Raw genomic sequence first — 24,702 nt, forward strand, 5'->3', positions numbered from 1 at the left:
CTCCCTCATAAAATACTCTTTAAGACCTTTCATTTGATATCCTATTGTACAAACAAATTCTAGAGTCAACCCTGATCCACCTTTATGGCGATATCCCTAAATGGCGTCCACCTATAGAACTATGGCCCACTCCTTCATAAAATACTCTTTAATGCCTTTCATTTGATACACATGTCATACAAACACATTCCAGGGTTTCCCTCGGTTCATTTTCCTACATGGTTATTTTCCCTTATGTTGTCACCATAGCTCTCAACTGAGTATGTAATGTTCGGTTACACCCGAACTTAACCTTCCTTACTTGTTTTGTTTTTCTTTTCTACGAAAACTTCGCTGAGATTGCTTATACTTATAGCATGATTCAATTATTAGAGGTGTGTTCTCCAATGATAACAGAGCACTTTAGCAAATTTGCTTTTGCCAAGTAAGGAAAACGGAGAAAAATTCAATCCCCCTCAGCTATAATTGTAGTAGAAAATTACCGTTAGTGGTATATTATATTAGTGATAATAAATTTGTAAATGCCAACAGGTTTTGGGCAAATAACAGAATTTGTTTGACGAATAACGTACGTTAGAACTTTATTCAAAAATACACCGGCATTTTTGTGACAAATCCTTAAATGGGAAGTTTTTGAAAAATGTTTTAAGATAGGTCGATTTTGAACAGGCAGTCGGCATGGGGTGATAATCTACTCAGCAGCCGCAATGAACTGACAAAAAGAAATAAAAGAAAATTACTTATTTTCTTAGACCTTTACATTCCGGCCTTGACTTTGGCAGAAGAGCTAAACTTTTGTGAGGTCCTGTTACATCGGGAGTATTCACCTTTTTATTGTGAAATTTCGGAAAGCTCTGTCCGTTAAGTATTCATGGAAATGTTCCGGATAAACCATTATTTTATAATTTTGGGGACATGTTCGTTTGATATATGATAATATTCCAAATATAAACCGATTCCACAAATTCCGAATGTTCCGAGCAAACGGAATGAATAAATTAAAATGCTGAATTAGTACATTTCGTTATGGCATCTCCATTATTTATTAATGCAATTTTTCCGTGAATCAAGTTACAGGTCGAGTTTTTAACGTTAAATGATTAATTTTGAATTCGTTTAAGTTTCGTATGTTTATAGGTTTACGAAATAGCACGATTCCTTGGTGTCCGTACTTTTCATAAAAGTACCCATATATAGCCACACTAATAGAATATGGCATAGTTAATAAATTCATTATAAAATTCAAAAAATTGTTTTAGGCAGTTCAGTATTTATCGGGCATTTGTAAACTGATTGCTTCCTATTTCTACTTCTAATATCTTTCGAAAAATTGCAAAGAAGCAACACAGTTAACGGATGTCAATTCGATTCGGGAGCAAAATGGATGCAATTGTAAAAAAACTTGTCAGCCAAGCAAACCTCTCGTGATTGAATCAGGGCCTTATAGCACAAATTTTATTTTACGTCTATATTGTTTATCGTTTGATATTAATTTCACTGATTGCAGCACGAACGTCTTGGCCTACAACAATAAAAAACAAGTAAGAACGGGACTGTCTTCGGCTGTGCCAAAGACTTCATACCTTTCATGAATGGGGCTGAACAATAATCTTATCCCGTTCGTAATCTCCGAATAATCAGGTGTATAAGATAAGAAATATATAGTGAACAGATCTACATACCTAAACGATTTTTAAGATAAATATAAAATAAATAACAGGTAGGTACTTTGTGTGAGGATGCAAATCTTCACGTTTTTTGTGGTCTGCATATAAAAAATATGACTACGAATCACGTATTTCAAAAATATATGACGTAAACGTAACTACTTGATGAAAATTGATGAATTTTGAAGCTTCTAGCCGTAAAAAAGGGGCAAAAATTACAGTTTATATGGGGTATACAATATATATACCACCGATCTCTATGATTTTTTCAGACAACAATATATGCTATATACGTCAGCATTTTGTGAAATTTGAAGCTTCTAGCTGTTAAAACGGGGCAGAAATTGCGCAAAGTTTCTTATCTGAACAATCGGTTGTATGAGATATATACAATGTATACCACCGATCTCAACGATTTTTTCAGACATCAATATATGCTATTCACGTATGCAATCGGCGAAATTTGAAGCTTATAGCTGTTAGAATGGGGTAGAAATTTCGAAAAGTTTCTTTTCTGAACAATCGGTTGTATGAGATATATACTATATATATAACCGATCGCTATGATTTTTTCAGACAACAATATAAGCATACGGTGAAATTTGAAGCTTCTAGCTGTTAAAATGGGTCTAAAACTGCGAAAATATATATATATACAATATATGTATACTATATATACCACCATATATATACTATATATACAACCGATATTTATGATTTTTTCAAAAAACAATATATGCTACATGCCTAAGCATTCGGTGAAATTTGAAGCCTCTAGCTCTTAAAATAGGGCAGTAATTCCGAAAAGTTTCTTATTTGAACAAGAGGTTGTGGGGATATATACTATATATACGACCGATCTCAATCAATTTTTTCACGCAACAATACGTGCAATATACGAAATTATATCGTGAAGTTTGAAGCTTCAATCTGTTAAATTGAGTAAGATATGACAAAAATCCTCTTTTTCTGAAAAATCGGTTGAATGGAGGATATATGCTATAGTGGTCCGATTCGGCCGGTTCCGACAAATGTCTAATCGGACACCCAAATACATCCGCTCACCAAATTTTATCAAGATATCTCAAAAATTGAGGGACTAGTTTGCATACAAACAAACAGACGGACATGGCTAAATAAACTCAGTTCTTCATCCTGATTATTTCGGTATACTTAATGGTGGGTCTATCTATTTTCCTTTAAGGACTTACAATTTTGGGTTTCGTGACGAAATTAACATACCATTTCATTTTCATGAAATGTATAATTAATAATATTGTAACGAAATTACTTGCAAACTCCTCTTATTTGCAAACCTTCTGCCAGGTTCGAATCACTAAACTGTTGAATAAATAACTCCAATCTTGAATAATGGAACAAATGGCCTTTATTAAAGTACTTCACAATAACACTAATACTTTGCAACTAGCTGGCTTAATAACCAAACTGATTAATAACGCAAATGAAGCTGACTTTCAAAATAATACTGATATTGCTCGCTAGATAGTGTCTTAATCGAAACTGCCCATAGCGCCTCTACCGCTGATGCTTTATACTCTGTGATTTCCTCGTGGCATCTTCTAGGCGCTTCCAGAATTTTACGTAGTTGGTTATAAATTTCTCAGCTACAACTACAGGTGTATAATTTCTCATTTGAGTAATACTTGCACAAATTATTGCCCTATTTTGTGACAACTCAGATAAGATATATGCATGTGTTTGTACATTGCTTCTCCGCTGCTCGTATTCGTACATATGTTTAGACGCAATTATTGATTCGTTTATATAGATACATAATGATTGAATTATTGATGGGAATTCACGTCACGGCTTAGCATCGGCCTGGAGATGGCAGCACTCCTTAGTTTTGCTAATATTCATAACACTGCCCTCCACCTAAGTCCGATCGTCCCGATCAGACAAATCTCTCGATCTAAACGCCGCTAGCATCTCCAAATGTATCACTCTTCTACTTCGTTGTTTCTCAATGGTTTGTATGCGGTAGATGGTCTCACTGATCTTCTTCACGACTTTGTACGGGCCTTCCCAACTGCACCGAAATTTGGATAGAACACCTTTCCGCCGGTGAAGGTTGTATAACAGTACCAAATCTCCCGCCAAGAAACCTTCCGAATTAAAGTTCTTGTCATGCCAGTGTTTCATCTTACTACTCATTACCCTGGGCCGTTCCTTCACACTCTGTTGTTTGGCCAATGAACTATTTCCTAGAGCTTGCGCTGGACGGATTTTCTTTGCATAATCAGTATCGTTCCGACGCTTCACAACAGTAGTGTGCCCTGGCTTGAAACCACCCTTGCATTCTTTCTGCGAAATCCTTTCCTTCGTTTTAGTACGTCCGTTAGGGCTTTTCAATACCAGTGTTTCTCTCACAGATACCTTCGGTTTTGATTTGTTTGGCCCATTTTTTCCACCAATCTTTACCTTTGAATTTCGTCGCCTTTGTCGAGTCTTCTCCACCAGTACCCGATTACTGCTGAACCCTTTTTCCAAACTAAAGTTAAGTGGTATATCCTGGTCCTGATAGCGCATAATTTTTCTCCGCATATCGATCTTGATGTCATAGTCAATTAAGAAGTCCACTCCCATTTTTGACTTCATCAACAATCTCCGCCACACTTAATTTGTGTAGAACCATGACCTTTCCAATTAATACTTCACATACCACTTCACCCTGGACTTGGTTATACTCGCCAGTAATCGTATGCAATCTTGCTCCAAGTAATGGCTTTATTCTCCGTTGACCAAATCAGATCGGATCACGGAATGAGATGCGCCCGTATCGACAGTCAGTACACATTCTTTGCCATCCACATTTCCTCTGACGTTAAGACTACTAGATTTTCTTCCAATTTGCGAGACAGATATCACAGGAAATTCATCAGCTGGAGCTAGCTCTCGATTTTTACATCTGGCACGCTGTTGCTCATCTCTTCCCATTTTGCGTTTACGGCCACCCAAGTTGGAACTACCAGGACCCATGCTGCAATGACCTGCAATGTGACTTGGGTTACCGCACTTGAAATATTTCATAACCCCGCCTTTTTCTGTTGTGACCCCTTCAGTGCTTCCAAAATTGTGTCTACCCAATCTGGCCTTTACACTTCCACGCGATGAGCTTTGTATGCGGGCTTACTCAAAAGTGTCGCTGTTTCCTGTGTCAGTGCTTGGGATACCGTTTCTGCAAATGTGGGTTTTGGGGTTGCATATGTCTTTCACTTCGTTTCTACGTCCCGTATGCCATTTATAAAACTCTGGATTTTTACCCTCTCGGTGTACTCCACGGATGCTACCACATTTGCCAAATGTGCAAGCATTTCGACATCTGACGCAAACTCCTGCAAAGTCTCATTAGCTTTTTGGTAGCGGTTTTGCAACTCTATTTGGTGTATCTGCTTCCTGTGTTCGCTTCCGTATCGCCTCTCTAGAGCGCTCATCAATGTTTCGTAGTTGTTCCGCTCTCCTTTGGGAATAGTCTGTAGGATTTCAGCAATAGAACCTTTCAATACCACGAATAGTGCAGCAACTTTATCTTCAGCATTCCAGTTGTTCACTGCTGCGGTCTTCTCAAACTGAATCTTAAACACCTGGAAGGAACAGAGCCGTCGAAAGATGAAGTTTTCACCTTCGTATTGTTCGCTGACTCAACTGAGCGAATTAGGTGCAACTCCTGTATACGATCTTTTAAAGCATCTATCTCGGCCTCCATTTTATCTTGTCGACCACTGAACCCTTCCTGAAACTGCGTTAGTTTCTCTTCCATACGCGCTTCTAGTTGTGCAGAGATCTGCGATGATACCTGTGCTGAAATTTGTGTCGACATTTCTGATATACGTTCCTCTTGTGCTTCAATTTTAGATGTTATTTCTGATGACATTTCTGAGATACGTGTCTCCTGTGATTCAATCTTCGCTGTTATACAGTTCTCCTGCGATTCTAGTTGTGATGCCATATATCTCTTCTGTTCCTCCATCTTGGATGTTAAACGTGTCTCCTGCGATTCCATCTGAGATGCCATTTGCGACGACATTTCTGAAATGCTTCCATCTTTGATGTTAAACGTGTCTCCTGCGATTCCAGCTGAGATGCCACTGTCAATGTTTGAGCAGTTATTGCAGCCAATATCATGTTCAAGTCTGTGCTCGTAGCTGTCTGCGATGTTTCGTTTTTCTCTTCAATTTTTGTTATTTCGTCGACACCAAGATGAAAGACATACTCTTCCACGTTAATTCCTTCTGCTTCCATTGCCTCTCGTAGTCGTGCATGAAGTTCGAGTTTAATGCCGGTTGTATTCAATCCACGGCTCTCCAACTCCCTCTTTAGTTGCTGGATCTTCAATTCACTGAAAATTGCCATGTCCTTGTTGTCCTCTGGAATTTATTGAACAATTCCTCTTCTGACACCAATTGTAACGAACTTACTTGCAACTCCTCTTATTTGCAACCTTCTGCCAAGTTCGAATCACTAAACTGTTGAATAAATAACTCCAACCTTGAATAATGGAAAAAATGGCCTTTATTAAAGTACTTCACAATAACACTTATACTTTGCAACTAGCTGGCTTAATAACCAAACTGATTGATAGCTCAAATGAAATTGACTTTCAAAATAATACTGCTATTGCTCGCTAGATAGTGTCTTAATCGAAACTGCCCATAGCGCATCTGCCGCTGATGCTTTTATACTCTGTGATTTCCTCGTGGCATCTTCTAGGCGCTTCCAGAATTTTACTTAGTTAGTTATAAATTTCTCAGCTACAACTACAGATGTATAATTTCTCATTTGAGTAATACTTGCACAAATTATTGCCCTATCTTGTGACAACTCAGATAAGATATATGCATGTGTTTTTACATTGCTTCTGCGCTGCTCGTATTCGTACATATGTGTAGACGCAATTATTGATTCGTTTATGTAGATACATAATGATTGAATTATTGATGTGAATTCACGTCACTGCTTAGCATCGGCCTGGAGATGGCAGCACCCCTTAGGTTTGGTAATATTCGTAACAATATATTTATACATTTCCACAGCAAAGAGAGAAAGAGAGAGAAAATGCTAAAAAATTGTTCTCTTTGTTTCGATATATTTTATATTACCCCTTATTAGCGGTCAAGTCTGCACAAAGGAAATTCAAACTAAAGGTATTGCGTATACTCTGAGCGATAGAAGTAAGAATTTAATTAATTTTTAAAAACGTTGGATCCCAACACTCTCCAGATCCCTAAATGGTCTTGAAATAGCTCCGAAAATAACTTCGAAGTTATCAGGCGAAAATTTAAAACAATCCCTCCGCTGTTCTTCCGATATGATTCCCCAACAGCATCGAAATGGCTCCGAAAACATTTTCGAAACTGGTCGAATTACTCTTACTATGTCAAAACTATATGCAGATATAACCGAAATTGTCATAAAATGAACTCACCGAACCGAGGAATTGATCCGAAAATTTCGATATGATTTGGATCACACTTCCAAAACGCTCCCGCAAAAGTCGAACAAATCTTTAAGAAGAACCGAAAGGTCCTTACAGAAATGTGGAAACGCCGCCTAAATAGTCCTGAAAAAACTTAGAAATAGTCACAAAATTGTTCCGAATACAATCCGGAAACGGTTCCCAAATATTCCAGAAGTAATCTAGAAATAGTCCCAAAGGGATCCCGAACATAGTCATAAACTCGCTCAAATAAACCCGAATTTATTTCAAAAACCATCACGAAATAGTCCCGAACAGTGTCGCGAAATGGTCCATAAATGATCAAAGACGGACTTATAGGGCGACCCCGAAAAAAAAAGGAAAATCCGTGAAACGATGTACCATAGTCTAAAAATAATGCTGAAATAGTGCCGGAATGTTTCCGAAATTATTTGGTACCCGTACTTAGAAAGATAATAAGAACCAAAAATTATTACAGAAACTCTCTTAGTTATCCAGAACAGTCCTAATAAGACCCCGTTATAACTCGGAGGAAGCCATAAAAATACCCCGGAACAACCCGGAGGAAGCCGTGAAATAATTTGCAAATAGCCCCAAATGAGGGATGATTCAAAAGTTATCTTAAAGTAGCCATTGAGTTGACTTCTTTTCAAAATCATTTAGACTTAAATCCATATGAACCACGAACCACAAATACAACTTATCTTATCTTATTAATATTATTGATAAAATTTTTGGAAGTTATTGCTTATTCTGCACCTTCTGTAATAGTTCCAATTTCTGAACTGTCGAATAAATAACTCAAATATTCAGTATATCAAAATGTTGTTTACCTACACTACCTTGATAGTAGTACTTTAAAATTAGATTACTTGCGAACTTCACTGATAGCGCGTTGAAATCATACTGATTAATTATTCCTCAGCTTTCGCTGCTTTTATACTCTCAGATTCTTCGTTGACCTATTTCTACTAGGGTCTAAACTTTTTGCGAACAGCCTTCTCGAGCTGTCGTAGCTTATATTTGTTTATTTAGCTATATACATGAATATGTGTGAGTGATGGCGAGATCATTTTATGATGATTACATGATGTGTGACTGTTTCCCTTATCCGCTCTTAGCTGCTGACATGTATGTGTGGTTACTTGCTTTGATTTTTGGTTGTACATTCATTTTCTAGCAGCATAGTGATGCATCGAATTGCTAATATTGCCACATTATTAGTGTGAAACTTTGGCTGTTAGGATGTTTAGATGTTCGATAAGTGATGACCTGATGTCAATTTCTAGCTCTATTGACCCGAACGGCTGAACTAATTTTGAGAAAACTTATGGCTTGTGGATATACCTATTTGTCAAAGGTGGGGGTATATTGAAGTTATCTCGAAATAGCCCCAAAAGTGTACGGAAAATAATACCGTGATGATCACTGCCTTTTTATCAATCAATTGTCTCATACGATAGGATTGAAAAATAAATGGAAACTTCATAATATGAAGCAGATACTATTACAAGGTGACTACTAATTATTCAAGGGAAAAAAGATGGACCCACCAATAAGTATACCGAAATGATGAGGATGAGGAGATGAGTAAGTAATATCTGTCAGTCCGTCGTTCTGTGTGAACGCAAAGTTATCCCTCAATTTATGAATTGTCTTGATGAACATCAGTGAGCAGGTATATTTTGATGTTTCATAATACATTTATCGGAACATTATAGTATATATCTCCCATATAATCGATTATTCATAAAAGAGGGTTTTTGTCATTTCTTCCACATTTTTAGGGCTAAACACTCAAAATATTGCCATATAAGCGAATGTTCAGCCAGAGTTTAAAATTTTACCAAATTCTTACGTATACCGGATATACTTATTAGTATTTGGAAAAATTTTAAAGGTCTTCAGCAAAAACCCGTCCTAACTTTCTGCAACTATTGTAGTGTAAAAAAAATCCGAGTGAACTTGGTATGTAAATATACCTGAATGTAATGGTGATTTATTTTCTACACGAAAATGTCGCCTTCACGCCAACTCTTCAAAAAGTTGTGTTCTGTTTTACCATCAGTGTAGCCTCAATAGAGGGCATCATTATCTTTTCTCAACAACCTACCCCTAAAAATGGCCGAAGATGCAACATTATTTGCCCTCGCTGCCACTGACGGTGCAGAGAACAGCCCTGTCAGTCAGCTGATGAATCACATTGACAAATACAGTACAGTATACTAAAATAATTTTTATTTGAATAAATATAATTTGCGAAAGTTTTTGTTTATGTGGCGCGAAGAAACAGCTCGTTACGTGACAGGGTTACAATTTTTGTTCTTTTCAAGTCATACAGGGTAGCACTGAACATTTAAAGTGGCTACAATTTCACAGGGCGAAGTGAGAATCTAAAAAATGTTTGCCCCTGAAAATGGCGACATTTTCGTGGAGAAAAGAAATCACCATAATACTATGTTTAACACCGTGAAACTTTGCGTTGCAGTCACTCACATTCACAGTCACCACTATATAATACCAAAAATTTAGTAAAGGAATTTAAGTTTACTGTCACTCACTGAAGTGAGTGAATGCTCTTATATGATAGCAGTTTTGGTTTGCACGAGAAAAAATGACTCGTTGCGACAAACATAATTCGCCCCTAAATAAACTGCACGCCTAAAGTTCGCAGCTGAATACATAAGTTTCGATTTCACCCAAATTTAGAGTCCCTTACTTGTTATAATAAGCGTGCTTTGCACACAGAGTATAATAACTTTGATTTGATAACGGTTGGTTGCACAGGAAGAAAGGAATCGGGATAGATATAGACTTCCATATAACAAAATCATCGGTGTCGAAAAAAAATTTAATTGAGGCATGTTCGTCTGTCCGTCCGTCTGTTCGTTAACACGATAACTTGAGTAAATATTGAGATATCTTCACCAAATTTGGTACACGAGCTTATCTGGATCCAGAATAGATTGGTATTGAGAATGAACGAAATCGGATGGTAAACACGCCCACTTTTTATATATATAACATTTTGGAAAACACAAAAAACCTGATTATTTAGTAAATAATACACCTAGGATTTTGAAATTTGACTTATGGACTTTATTTTTTAAAATGGGCGTGGCTCCGCCCGCTTGTGATAAAATCAATTTTACAAATATTATTAATCATAAATCAAAAATCGTTAAACCTGTCATAACAAAGATCGGCAGAGGGGTTGCCTTTACCATAAGGAATGCTTTGAAGAAAAATTAACGAAATCGGTTAAGGACCACGCCCACTTTTATATAAAATATTTTTAAAAGAGTCGTAGGCGAAAATAATAAGCTATATCTTAGCAAAAAAAAGCTTTGTATCAATAGAATTTTAATATTTAAATTGAATTATAACATTTCATTGGAATACACTAAAATTTTTGAAAATAGGTGTGGCACCGCCCCTGTCATGACTAAGCAATTTTCTATGATTCGGGAGCCATAACTCGAAGAAAAACTAACATATCGTAATGAAATTGTGTACACATATTTTCCTTATAGTAGAAAATATTTCTAGTAAAAATGGACGGGATCGATTAATGACCACGGCAACTTAGATCGTAGGTCGTAGACTAGAATAATAAGCTATAACTTAGCAAAAAATAGTTTTGAATCAATGATATTTCACTTATCATGTTTTATTGTAAGTGGAAATGGGGAGACATTTTTTTTTAAACGGGCGGTGCCACGTGTTATGTAGAAAAGTAATTTATCTGAAATGAAATGTACAATTGAAGCTCACGCTGAAATATAATGTTCGGTTATACCCGAACTTAGACACCTTTACTTGTTTTACATAAACTTTTGATATTGTTATATAAAAGGATATTAGAAACACTCAAGACAAAATATACCCTATTTTTTCATAATTAATTAAAACATCAGTCTGCACATTTGGCAAAATGAAACCAATTGTTGTCAGTTAATGACTTTGAGAAGCTAATAATGACTTGGTAATAGCCACTTACGAATTTGTTCAAGAAGAATGTTGGATAAAAATTGATAAGCAGATTTTCTCGTATTATGCTTTTCTTGAGCACGGCCATGAGAAAGTACCATTCCGGCATTTAATGACATAAATGTGTTTCAAGTATGCATTTTTAATTATATTTACTAGGAAATAATAACACATGGGAATATTGGTATACTCTTGCAGCAGGCTTACACCCTTTTTGATATTTTAAGTCTTTGATTGGTTATTTCATACACTCTAACAAAAACGTGTACGTTAAAGCCTATTACGATGTAAGGAGCTAACTGTACTCAACAAAGAACAATACTCTAATATAAATTTGAAAATCATTTTAACACCTTTGAGACCAACATTTTTCAACTCTACATTGTTTAAAAAAACACAAAAAAGTTTACATTTTCTCTAATTTTTCAATTTTGTAGTGATAGTTACTTGAGATAATGAATAGTGAGCGGGTCGTCTATAGACAGTAGGTAAAATTTTGTTGAAGAAAACCACAATTCTAAAGATAACCTAAGTTATCTCAAACTTTATGTTTTATTATGTTTAAGCTGGGTGCGAGTTTGCATGAATTGTTACCTAAATTGAGAAAAAACCTAATCACTCGAAATTTTCGGTGAGCAGTGCAAAAAAGAACATCTAGAATTTTTTTGAGCATACTTAGTTTAACAATCTTAGTTTAAATGTCAAATTTCAAAAACAAACAAATTTTGATTTTTTCATTTCATTTTTTACACCCAGCTGTACTTATATGAAGGGTATTTTAACTTTGATGGGATAACGGTTGGTTGTACAAGTATAAAGAAATCGAGATATATATCGATTTCCGTATACCAAAATCATCAGTATTAAAAAAAATTAAACCATATCCGTCAGTCCGCCCGTCCGTCTGCCAGTCTGTTTGTCCGTTAACAAGATAAATTGAGCAAATATTGAGATATCTTCACCAAATTCGGTATACGGGCTTATCTAGACCCAGAATAGATTGAAAATAAGCGAAATCGGACTATACCACGCTCACTTTTTCGATGGTGAAAAATTAGGAAAATGAAAAAAATCAGTTAATCTAAAAACGAATGAAATTTGGTAGGTAGATTGGTTTTATGACACAAAACATAAATTCTAAAAAAATGTTTAAGACCTGAGCCCATTTCGGAAGCAATCGGTGTAGACTAGTACGCCGTTATTAGCTGCAACCATACCCTTCTTTCAATCATTTCTACTAGGAATGATATTGTTAACACCGTCCTCAAACTGAAGTTTGCGGCAGTAATAATCTATTTCGGCATTAAAAGCTGGCAGCGGAGCTAAATTAAGAATACTGCCCTTTCTGAGTATCTGAACACAATAGCCATATCAAATTTTCAATTAAAATGTAGTTAAGTTAGAAGTTTAATCAGATGATTGTGTATATAGCACATATTGTTGTCTGAAAAAATCTCAGATATCAGTCTTATATATAGTGGGTATCCCATACAACCGATTGTAAAAAGCTTTTTGTAATTTCTGCCCCACAGATAGAAGTTTCAAATTTATGTAACTAAAAACTTATGTATAGGGCATTCATTGTTGTTGGAAAAAGGTTTATAGATCGGCTGTATATATAGTACTAGCAGAGCCGCCAGACGTTGTTCTGCCCTAAATTTGGTCTATCCGCATACATATTAATAAGCTTTTTCCGTCTAACTCTGCCCCTTCCCCACTTTTTCTTAATCCTTTTATTCACTCCTCCCTCCGTCTTTTCCCTTCATCTATCTCTTTCTTTGTCTCACTCTATCTCTTTCTCAGTCTCCTTCTCCTTCCCTCTTTTCTTTTTTTTTCTCAAGTTTTTCCCATTCTTATTCATCCCTTATTGCCAGGCAAATCGAATAGGACGTATGTAAATAGTTATGTGGGTATTATTAATGCATGTCTTTTTTTCGTCTTCGCATGCATATTTATCAGGTTTGCCAGGTTGATGCGACTAAATCGAACATCACAATGAAAATTACTTTAAAGCTCTAAGCAACAACTTTTATTTCATATCCGGGTCCAGGTTTTGGCCTATATCTTGGGACCTTCCCAGCGGTATAAAAATTTCTCTGTACTAAAGCACTCATCAACTGCTTCAATTTGATACCCATAATGTAAAAACACATCCTAGTGTTACCCTGATCCACGTTTTGGCCTATATCTCGAGACCCTTCACAAATAGGTATGAAAACTACCCTGTACTAAAGCACTCATCAACAGCTTTCATTTGTTATCCATATTATACAAACACTTTCTAGGGGTAACCTGGTCCACATTTTGGCCTCAATCTCGAGACCCTAGTCACCAATAGGTATGAAAACTACCCTGTACTAAAGCACTCATCAACAGCTTTCATTTGTTATCCATATTCTATAAACACATTCTGGGGGTACCCACGTCTTCGTTTTCGCTTATATCTCGAGACCCTAGTCACCCTCGGGTACGAAAAATACCCCGTATTAAAGTACTCATAAACAGCTTCCATTTGATACCCATATTGTACAAACATATCCCAGGATTACCCAGGTGCACGTTTTGATCTCAAGACTCTAGCCAGAACGGGATAAAAATTATCCTATGTCTGTCTCCTGGTTTTAAGCTACCCCTCCACTAATTTTCAGCCAAATATGTTCATCCATTCCTTCCTCTTCAATTACTCTCTATCCATTAAAAAAGCGCATCAAAATCCGTTGCGTATTTTTAAATGTTTAAGCATTCAAATGGAGATAGGGACAGAAAAGGCGACTTTGTTTTATACTATGTAGTGATGTACATCCATACATACCTATAAACCTACGTACGTATGTATGTGTCGCATCATGCCTCACTCAAAAGCAATTAGCGCGGACAGTTCACAGCGAACAAACACACATACAAATTTTTTGATAAAAATGTTACTTTTGTTTAAACAATTTGGCTGATATAAGAAAGGAATCAAGTATTTTTTTGATGCAGATCGAAAGTAAATATTTCAAAGTTTTACTGAAAAGTAGAATTTTTTAAATCCATCCATCCGTTTATGAGTTATAGCAGTGCAAACAAAAATTTTATGATTTTTTATTACATTTTGGCAAATTGGCACGCCCCTATAATATATGTATTCAAATTATATTAACTGTACTATCTCACGTAGCTAAGCTTTCAAATGCAAAAAACCGTTTTAAAATCGGAGCATTCTGTGTGAAGTTATGTGCATACATGGCATTTAGCGACTTTATTTTATAAGATTTATAGATATATATATATATGCAATACAACTAGTTGTTCAGGTAAGAAGCTTTTTTTTAAATATATATATATTTAAATCACGTTCACTTGTATAAGTTTTAGAGTGCTTGTTTTGTGAATTTTTCGAATGCCTGCAAAGCATTAATTATACTATTACAAGAAACTTTAATGCTACACTTTGGCCATGTCACCAACTTTATTTGCGCTGTTGCGCCCCACACTTGTTAAACCATAATTTCTAGTTTGTATTCATATAAGTAGGCGTTAGAGCTACCAGTAGGCCTATTCTGTAACAAATTTAAACAACATTTCTTGTTGTTTTCTCTGTTTAGCAATTTTTTTTGTTGTTATGTGATTCTGTAACATTTTAGATAATACTTGAACTTGCTTATTGGCAACAATAACAATCAGCTGATTTTCTTTGTTTATTTTTGTGGCTAGCCTAAAGGCATTTCATTTTGTGTTGTTAATGATATTTGTATTGTTTACACAGTTTTGAGGATATAAAATAAATAATTACAAATCTTGTGAATATTGTGAAAAATGGCATCCGAGTATATTGTATTGCATCTGTCCCGTAATGAGCAACTAAATATGCCTACTGTTGACCGGCGCCGGCTCCGTGAAGTTGATGATCCATTCGATTTAACTTCAACGGAGTTCCGTAAATTGTATAGATTGAGTCCCGGTATAGCTAAGGATATAGTGTCGCAGCTGAATATACAGTTAAAAGGATCAAGAATAACAGCGCTATCACCCGATAAGCAGGTAATAGGTCCTATAGGCTATAAACTTATTTTTATACATGCATTATATGTGATATTTAAAATGGTGATAGGTTCTAGCAGCGTTAAGGTTTTATGCCACTGGATGCTACCAGCGCCCGGTGGGAGAGCAGTGGGGAATTTCCATGAGCCGTTGCGTACATCGTGTGACTGATGCAATAAACAATTCGCTGTTTTTCAATCACATAAAATTCCCTATGACCCAAATAGAGCGCCAGGCGGCAAAGGGCACTATCGGTGCAAACGATTGCACTCACGTGTCAATTTTGGGTCCAAAGGATAATGAATCGAATTACGTCAATCATCATGGGTACCATTCGATCAACGTGCAAATGGTAAGAATAACGCACTTACCCGAAAGAACTTTATCAATAGTGCCTGCTTGTTAAAATTTGCAGATATGCGATCCCCACCTCAGAATTTTAAACGTGAATGCGAAATTTCCTGGAGCAAGACATGACTCGTTTATTTGGACCTCCTCTGCAGTGCATCGGGTATTGCAACGCTCATACGAAACTGGAAATTTAAACACGTTTTTGATAGGTAAGTTGTTTTAATTCCGTTTGACTGTGAAATATCAAAAGCAACAAATTACAGGCGATTCTGGATATCCGTTGGAGCCATGGCTGATGACACCTCTACCAAACGAGACTGAACGAACGCCTAAATTTCGGTACAACGAGGCGCTGTGCAAAGCACGCAATCCTATCGAGAGACTCTTTGGCGTCCTTAAAAGTACATGGCGGTGTTTATCCCGCCAAAGAGTACTCCCCTATAAGCCTAGTTTTGCCGGAAAAATAGTTAATGCGTGCGCAAAATTGCATAATATACAGCTAAGCGATCAGACACCCGACTTCGACGATAGGATTGTTTATGATTCCGAAATACAAATACAAGTTGGTTCCGATGCTGGTGTGCCAAGTTCAATTGCAAAACGTGTCCAACAACGGATAATTGCAAACTTTTTTTTATAAGTAATATTATTTTTACACTCGCTGGATATTCTCCAAGGATTCCCAATGTTTTCCCTTTACTATTAAGAGACCTTAAAAACGGATAATATTACCTGAGATATGATTTTGCTGAGAAACTTTTTTTTTACTGAAATTCCGTGATACAACTTTTAAACATATCCGCCCAGTTACTCCTTTTTTTATATAGGTTAGATTGATATGTTTCTTGTTTTTTAAACATTTTTTTATTTGAAGTTTAGACATATTAAGCCGGAAATTCGAAACAAAAATCACTTCGAAATTTCGAAAAAAATGTTCTTCATTCCGAAGCCTTAAATTCCTAATTAGATACCGAATTAGAAAAAAGTAATATCAATATGTAACAAAAAAAAAAAAAACGTTTCTTACACTAAAACATGTAAATTTGAAAAAAAACAATGGATTTGTATTAGTTAAGTTTCTGACCAAAAACCGTGTGAACACTTTCGAAAAACTTTTTGAGCAAAATAAAATTTGGCTTTCGAATTTCGATTTTCTTGAAAAAGCCTTTATGGAAATATGTTAATATTTAAAAACGTGTTTTCAAGTATAACAAGTAAGGAAGGTTAAGTTCGGGTGTAACCGAACATTACATACTCAGTTGAGAGCTATGGTGACAACATAAGGGAAAATAACCATGTAGGAAAATGAACCGAGGGAAACCCTGTAATGTGTTTGTAAGACATGTGTATCAAATGAAAGGCATTAAAGAGTATTTTAAGAGGGAGTGGGCCATAGTTCTGGACACCTTTTCGAGATATCGCCATAAAGGTGGACCAGGGCTGACTCTAGAATTTGTTTGTACAATATGGGTATCAAAAGAAAGGTGTTAATGAGTATTTTAAAAGGGAGTAATCCTTAGTTCCATAGGAGGACGCCGTTTCGAGATATCGCCATAAAGGTGGAGCAGGGGTAACCCTAGAATTTGTTTGTACAATATGGGTATCAAAAGAAAGGTGATAATGAGTATTTTAAAAGGGAGTAATCCTTAGTTCCATAGGTGGACGCCGTTTGGAGATACCGCCATAAAGGTGGACCAGGGGTGACTCTAGAATATGTTTGTACGATATGGGTATCAAATTAAAGGTATTAATGAGAGTTTTAAAAGGGAGTGGTGGTAGTTGTATATGTGAAGGCGTTTTCCAGATATCGACCAAAATGTGGACCAGGGTGACCCAGAACATCATCTGTTGGATACCGCTAATTTATTTATATATGTAATACCAAGATTTTAAGGGTTTTTTATTTCGCCCTGCAGAACTTTTTCATTTTCTTCTACTTAATATGGTAGGTGTCACAACCATTTTATTAAGTTTTTTCTAAAGTTATATTTCGCGTCAATAAACCAATCCAATTACCTCACGATGTTTCATCCCTTTTTTCGTATTTGGTATAGAATTATGGCATTTTTTTCATTTTTCGTAATTTTCGATATCGAAAAAGTGGGCGTGGTTATTGTCGGATTTCGTTCATTTTTCATACCAAGATAAAGTGAGTTCAAGTAAGTACGTGAACTAAGTTCATTAAAGATATGTCGATTTTTGCTCAAGTTATCGTGTTAACGGCCATGCGGAAGGACAGACGAACGACTGTGTATAAAAACTGGGCGTGGCATCAACCGATTTCGCCCGTTTTCACAGAAAACAGTTATCATCATAAAATCTATGCCCCTACTAAATTTCAAAAGGATTGGTTAATTTTTGTTCGACTTATGGCGTTAAAAGTATCCTAGACAAACTAAATGAAAAAGGGCGGATCCACGCCCATTTTGAAATTTTCTTTTATTTTTGTATTTTGTTGCACCATATCATTACTGGAGTTGAATGTTGACATAATTTACTTATATACTGTAAAGATATAAATTTTTTTGTTAAAATTTTACTTTACCAAGTTTCGTCGCTTTATCTGTCTTTGGTAATGAATTATCGCACTTTTTCTGTTTTTCGAAATTTTCGATATCGAAAAAGTGGGCGTGGTTATAGTCCGATATCGTTCATTTTAAATAGCGATCTGAGATGAGTGCTCAGGAACCTACGTACCAAATTTCATCAAGATACCTCAAAATTTACTCAAGTTATCGTGTTAACGGACGGACGGACGGACATGGCTCAATCAAATTTTTTTTCGATCCTGATTATTTTGATATATGGAAGTCTATATCTATCTCGATTCCTTTATATATGTACAACCAACCATTATCCAATCAAACTTAATATACTCTGTGAGCTCTGCTCAACTTAGTATAAAAATACTCAAAACGATATAACCTGCAACCTTATGTCCGTTTCGAAAATAAAATAAAAATTTAGATAAAAACTTTAATTTCATCGAAATTGCAAAAAAATCATTTATTGCCACAATTAGTGTTGGCTCATTCCATTTCAAGACACCCGGTCCGCGCAGGACATGATTTTTGATTTCGATGAAATTTTAATATGTTGTTCTTTGGTCAAAATAATGAAACACGTGTTTTTTTCGTTGGATTTATCGGCAATTGAATTCCATAAAATGCAGTCGGTATTTTATTCACCTATTTCTTCAACTGTCAATAACGTTGTCAAAAATTAACCGATTCTCATGATTTTTCCTTTGAAATGTTCGTTATTATATTTACTTTTATATATCTTTATAAACAATAGCATATAGTGCAAAAAAAAGTTTTTTTAGTATTTAGTAAAAATTTATGACTTTTTTCAAAAATTAATTTCTCAAAAAACGTTACTTTTTTTTGTTTAAACTATTTCTATATTGAGTGAACAGTTCATGTTTCAACTTGGCTAAATGCCTATTAGCCGAAACTTGTTGTTTTCGAGATATGAATTTTTGAATATTAAACATTCCCCCCGAAGAAACTCAGTACAATGAAAACTGTACTCAAATAGTAGGAGATCCAGATATACAACGACATTGACCCATCTGCTCAATGAACAAAATGCACTTTATATGCATTTTGGAATGCATGCAAATATTTTGAGGGTTGGTTGCCTGGAAATATCCTTGCAATGATACTTTACATTATTTTCTCTAAAGGAAATTTTTTCGAATTGCAACCATTTGCTTAAGGAACAAATTATACAGTAATAATATCCTCTATACAGTGAAATAAAATTTATTTATTAAACCCTTCGGGTTCCATAGGTTTTCTAATTTCGATTGGTGTATAATTTGTTCATTAAGTAAATGGGTACAAAATTTTAAGCAATAATGCACTTTTAAAAAATTAATTGAAAAAATCCTTGCTAGGAGATTTTCAGGCAACCCACTTGCAAAATATTTTATTGCATGCCAAAATGCATAAAAAGTGAATTTTGTTCATTAAGCAAAAAGGTCCGTTGTATTGCCGGAAATTGGACTAAATCTTTTAAGTTTCAAAATCTGTGGAGATAGTAGTTCTTTATTATTTTTTGTGAGAATCAGAGAAAATCTAATTTAATAAAATTTAAATATTACCCGTTCGCTTGCTTTTGTTTCGATTTGCGTACAATGCCTTTCATAAAATAAAAATGGACTTATAAAACATGTTGATTAATATTTGAGTTATTGTTACAGTTTAGAAAGATACGGTGGTTTTAAAAAAATCATCTTGAGGCCAAATTTCCGAAATTTTTAGTATGCAAAAAAAGTTGTTTACTAACTAAGTATCTACTGCGGAGGACCCAAAGAATATGTAAATTGCGTGAAAGCATTCGCACAGATTTTCAACCCCTCGCTAAATGCTATCATTGCGTCTGCCATTTTTTCTGTCGCAGCAGCCATTCTATTTATTGCCTCAATCTGGTTCTGCGAGGACTCTACATGCATCTAATAAAAGAAACAATTTTTGAAAAGAAATGCAGTGTTTTACCATATGCGTATATACCCTTTGTGTTTCGGCTTGTGTTTCGGCAATCTTTAAAAATGTTGTTGTGATGGGTGATTCTTCAGACCGCTTCCTCTTACTTCCCCAACGTGGTGTACGGTTTGGGGTTCTTGGAGTTTCGCACCGTCATTCCGATTCGTCTTCGGGCAGATTTAATGACGGTAATTCAGGGGTCTCATCGTCATCTACGACCAGTTGAAAATCTTCATCGTGTTCCATGAACAATTGCAGATCCTATAAACGCATGATTAAAATGAAATTTGATGAGCACATAAAAGATGATACAAAACGAATTACTTCTTGCATGGGAATATTCTCGTTAACATCTGACTCTCCTTCCATGTAGGTGATCCCTACTAAATCTATGACTTTTTTCTCCAAGTTGGTAAGAGCAGTTTGTTGAAGGGGTCTGTTTCCAGTCATATTCTGTTCCTTCTTCAGATCACGCACATGAGTAGATGTGCGACTTTTTAAATCTCGCCAGACCTATATAGAAAAAGATATTTTTATATTTTATTTGTTACAAGCGGACCCCACATACTCTGTTTTGTTATGCCCGAGCTTTGGCTTTAGTTTATTTAACAATTTCAAAAGTATATACAGAACTAAATTTTTAATTTCCACTTTCCGGTTTTGGTAACGAGGTCAAAACACATCTTTTGATACCTCTCTCCCGACATTTTTAGACGTGTCTTAGCAGTTGTAAGCTAATGGAAAGAAAGAACTCTCCTATGACAAAAGAAATGTTACAACTACATTTTATTAATAATGGTTTCACAGGGCAGAAAAAGTGACATTTTTACCATTCTAAAATCGGACATTTTATAAAACAAACGCAAAAGTATTTCGAAGTTTTGCCTCTATTGTCCAAACGAACATGAAAAGGAGGGGACAAAAAGGCGTCTTTCTTGTTTGAAAATAAATAAACTTACATTTTGCCACTGCTCAACCGTCTTTACCGCCCCTCCAATGGCATTCAGCTTCGCCGCCATTTCGGTCCACTTTTTTTTGTTCTCCAACTTTCCATGCAATTTTTGGAACTTTCCGCTGGCAAGATTCGGGGTGGAAATAAAAAAATCGAGCATTGCACTCAACTGCTCACCCGAAGCACGACTCCTTTTTGCTTTATCACACATCCTAGTAAAATACAAATAGTTTAAACACTTTCAATTAGCAAAAAGTGCACTGCACTATGTACTTACCTTTAATTTATATAATAATAATAACCGCGATCAAAATTCCCGAATTAATTCCACTTTTGTAAAACTAATTTTGCGCGCACAAACTTATTTTGACATTTCCTCTTTGTGTTTTTCGCATTTTTTCGCCGGAGATGCCACATATCATTACTTTGAACAATCTGATCAATGCCATTGTTTAGACCGAGTTACAGAATCAATGAATTGTTAGTGCAAACGGCAAAAGCTTTTGACTAAGCTAACAAGTTTTCTTATTGTTAAGAGTTACAGAATCGGCCTACAGTACCGGTATACTAAACAGTTTTCAAATTTGTTAAACTCTATAATACCATATGAACTTGTATAACATGGATGGTAGGCAGAATATATTTGTAATTTGGAATACAGGCTATTTCTGCAATACACTTCAAATTGCGTTTAAAAAAAATTTTTATCGGGTTGCCCTTCTTTTGCCGTTGCTGCTGTGTATATATTTTTCAGGCGTCGTAACTCCCAGCCAAAGCCAAACAATTTACAAAACATTCGACTTTTAATTTCTTTGTTTACTCTTAATTTAGTTGCACTTACTTATGTAGTAGAACATTCAAAACAAAGTTAAAGCCTAATTGACATATTGCAATTATGAAACCGTAAATTCAGTTTTATTTCATATCCTGAAAATGTCGGGATATTAAAATATGGTAATATTATCAACAACCGGGTATGTGTATGTAAAGTTGAATACTCAACTTTGTCAAAACTTGCTAAACAATCTAGGGGATATGGTTTTTTAATAACTACTTTAACAACTGCTTATTGTGTATTGTATTTATTTTTATACCTTTCATGAAAATGAAATGGTATATTAATTTCGTCACAAAACCGAAAATTGTAAGTCCTTAAAGGAAAATAGATAGACCCACCATTAAGTATACCGAAATAATCAGGTTGAAGAGCTGAGTTGATTTAGCCATGTCCGTCTGTCCGTCTGTCTGTTTGTATGCAAACTAGTCCCTCAATTTTTGAGATATCTTGATAAAATTTGGTGAGCGGGTGTATTTGGGTGTCCGATTAGACATTTGTCGGAACCAACCGGATCGGACCACTTTAGCATATATCCTCCATACAACGGATTTTTCAGAAAAAGAGGATTTTTGTAATATCTTACCCAATTTAACAGATTGAAGCTTCAAACTTCACCATATACTTTCGTATATTGCACATATTGTTGCCTGAAAAATGTGATGAGATCGGTCGTATATATCGTATATATCCCCCACAACCGATTGTTCAGATAAGGAACTTTTCGTAATTACTGCCCTATTTTAAGAGCTAGAGGCTTCAACTTTCAACGAATGCTTACGTATATAGCATATATTGTTGTCTGAAAAAATCATAAAGATCGGTGGTATATATAGTATATATATGGTGGTATATATAGTATATATATATATATTTTCGAAAATTTTAGCCCCATTTTAACAGCTAGAAGCTTCAAATTTTACCGAATACTTACGTATATAGCATATATTGTTGTCTGAAAAAATCATAGAGATCGGTTGTATATATAGTAGATATCTCATACAACCGATTGTTCAGATAAGAAACTTTTCGCAATTTCTACCCCATTTTAACAGCTATAAGCTTCAAATTTCACCGATTGCTTACGTATATAACATGTATTGTTGTCTGAAAAAATCATAGAGATCGGTGATATATATATTATATACCCCATATAAACTGTATTTTTTTGCCCCTTTTTTACGGCTAGAAGCTTCAAAATTCATCAAGTTTCATCAAATAGTTACGTTTACGTCATATATTGTCGAAATACGTGATTCGTAGTCATAGTTTTTACACGCAGACCACAAAAAACCTGAAAATTTGCATCCTCACACAAAGTACCTACCTATTTTTTATTTTATATTTATCTTAAAAATCGTTTAGGTATGTAGATCTGTTCACTAGATATTTCTTATCTTATACATCCGATTATTCGGAGTTTACGAACTGGATAAGATTATTGTTCAGCCCCATTCATGAAAGGTATGAAGTCTTCGGGCATAGCCGAAGACAGTCCCGTCCTTTCTTGTTGTAATTACATATGTGTGTTGATCTCCTTATTTCGTAGTCCTTACTTACTTATTTGGGCAAATAATTACATATATTAAACATGCGTAATGTAGTTGAGTGTGTCATATACCTTCTGGAGCACAGTGATGGTTAGAAAAAAGTGAGTACCAAGTACCCGTGAAGTTCGATGTGTAATCAAACAGGTGTACGTCTAGATATATAATGTTTTTAGATAACTAGAGTTTTCCGAGAAGTTAAATTAAAATCAAAACAAAAAATGCTACATCAGAAAAAAATTATAATTTTGGCCTATTTGAGGAGAGCTTCGTTGTTATCTGTGGCTGACGTTCTGTGGAGACAGCATGCTCGACCTACACCACCGATGGTCCTGGGTTTAAGTCGCAGGCAAGGCAACATCAAAAGTTTAGACAAAAGTTATTCTAAGTCGGGTTGACCCTCGGCAGAGATTTGGCAAATACTTCGAGTGTATTTCTGCCATGAAAAGCTTTTCAATGAAAATTCTTCTAACTCGTAGGAGCACGACGCAAATTTGAAAAGAGCTCAGCCTAAATCTGCTCGGAGGTATTTCTTCCATAATTATATAGTTTTTTTTTTCTTTTTAAAACAATGTTAAGACCCTGTTAACCTCATAAGTCAGAAAATAGATTCGTTGGAAATGAAACAAGTTTCATTTGATTTGAAAAAAGTCTCATTTGACTTAAAAAAGTTTCATTTCACTAAGAAAAGTGTCAGTTGATCTAGAAATGCAATGTTGAAGTTTTATCGGTATCTGTGTAATAAAAAACTGACGAGTCGTCGATAATAAATTTTATATACGCCGTAAACTAATTTTTAATACTCCGAAACATTTTTGATAAAAAACCGATAACTTTTCGACCTAGGACCGATAGTTTTTTAATATCAAATCGATACATTTTTGTTAGCCCATCGAATACTTTTCACTAAATAATCGATAAATTTTCGATTAACAACGGACACCTTTTTGATATTACGGTGATAGCATCTCGATAGAATAACTGACAATTCGTCGGCAAAAAATGGAGAACTCACAATAAATGTTTGTTAACGAAAGCAAGTTTAAAACACTTAGATAAAAAAAACATTACTATCGGATATACGGCATCTTTAAAACACCGACAGCGGGCTGATAATTTGTTATACGAAATGCCATAACGCACGGTTAACACATCGATAGTCCACCGCTAACACTTCGATTACAAATTGATAACACGCCACCCGCTTTCTGTTTCGGTTTTGGTTTTGACTTCTAATTTTAGCTTTCGCCTCTCATCCCTTTCTGTTTTGCTTTGCTTTTCTCTATAGCTTTTATGTTAATAATTGTAATTTGTTCTATTTTAACCTTACTTGTTGCCTTTGTTGCACTGCTTTTCCCTAGTCTGACATAACCTTTTGCTATTAAGATT

At 35.3% G+C, this 24,702-nt stretch overlaps 2 protein-coding genes across 5 annotated transcripts in view; both read right to left on the reverse strand.

Annotated features, from left to right (window-relative positions):
* Positions 1–24,702, reverse strand: part of LOC137251064 (GTPase-activating Rap/Ran-GAP domain-like protein 3) — a 346,592-nt gene that overhangs the window by 102,957 nt on the left and 218,933 nt on the right. The gene's annotated exons all lie outside the window — the stretch shown is intronic.
* LOC137249155 (uncharacterized) lies at positions 20,106–21,333 on the reverse strand. Of its 2 annotated transcripts, XM_067780412.1 has the most exons (4): positions 21,209–21,329; positions 20,939–21,143; positions 20,304–20,492; positions 20,106–20,240 (listed from the first exon to the last, which is right to left on the reverse strand). In XM_067780412.1, exons 2-4 carry the CDS (start codon positions 21,140–21,142, stop codon positions 20,133–20,135), a joined length of 501 nt encoding a protein of 166 aa, XP_067636513.1. In that variant the 5' UTR covers position 21,143; positions 21,209–21,329; the 3' UTR covers positions 20,106–20,132. The 2 variants fall into 2 exon arrangements, with proteins under 2 accessions (XP_067636513.1, XP_067636512.1); XM_067780411.1 differs by having other exon boundaries at positions 20,939–21,333.

The sequence above is a fragment of the Eurosta solidaginis genome, chromosome 4 (assembly GCF_040869045.1).
Source record: "Eurosta solidaginis isolate ZX-2024a chromosome 4, ASM4086904v1, whole genome shotgun sequence".
NCBI classification, from domain to species: domain Eukaryota; kingdom Metazoa; phylum Arthropoda; class Insecta; order Diptera; family Tephritidae; genus Eurosta; species Eurosta solidaginis.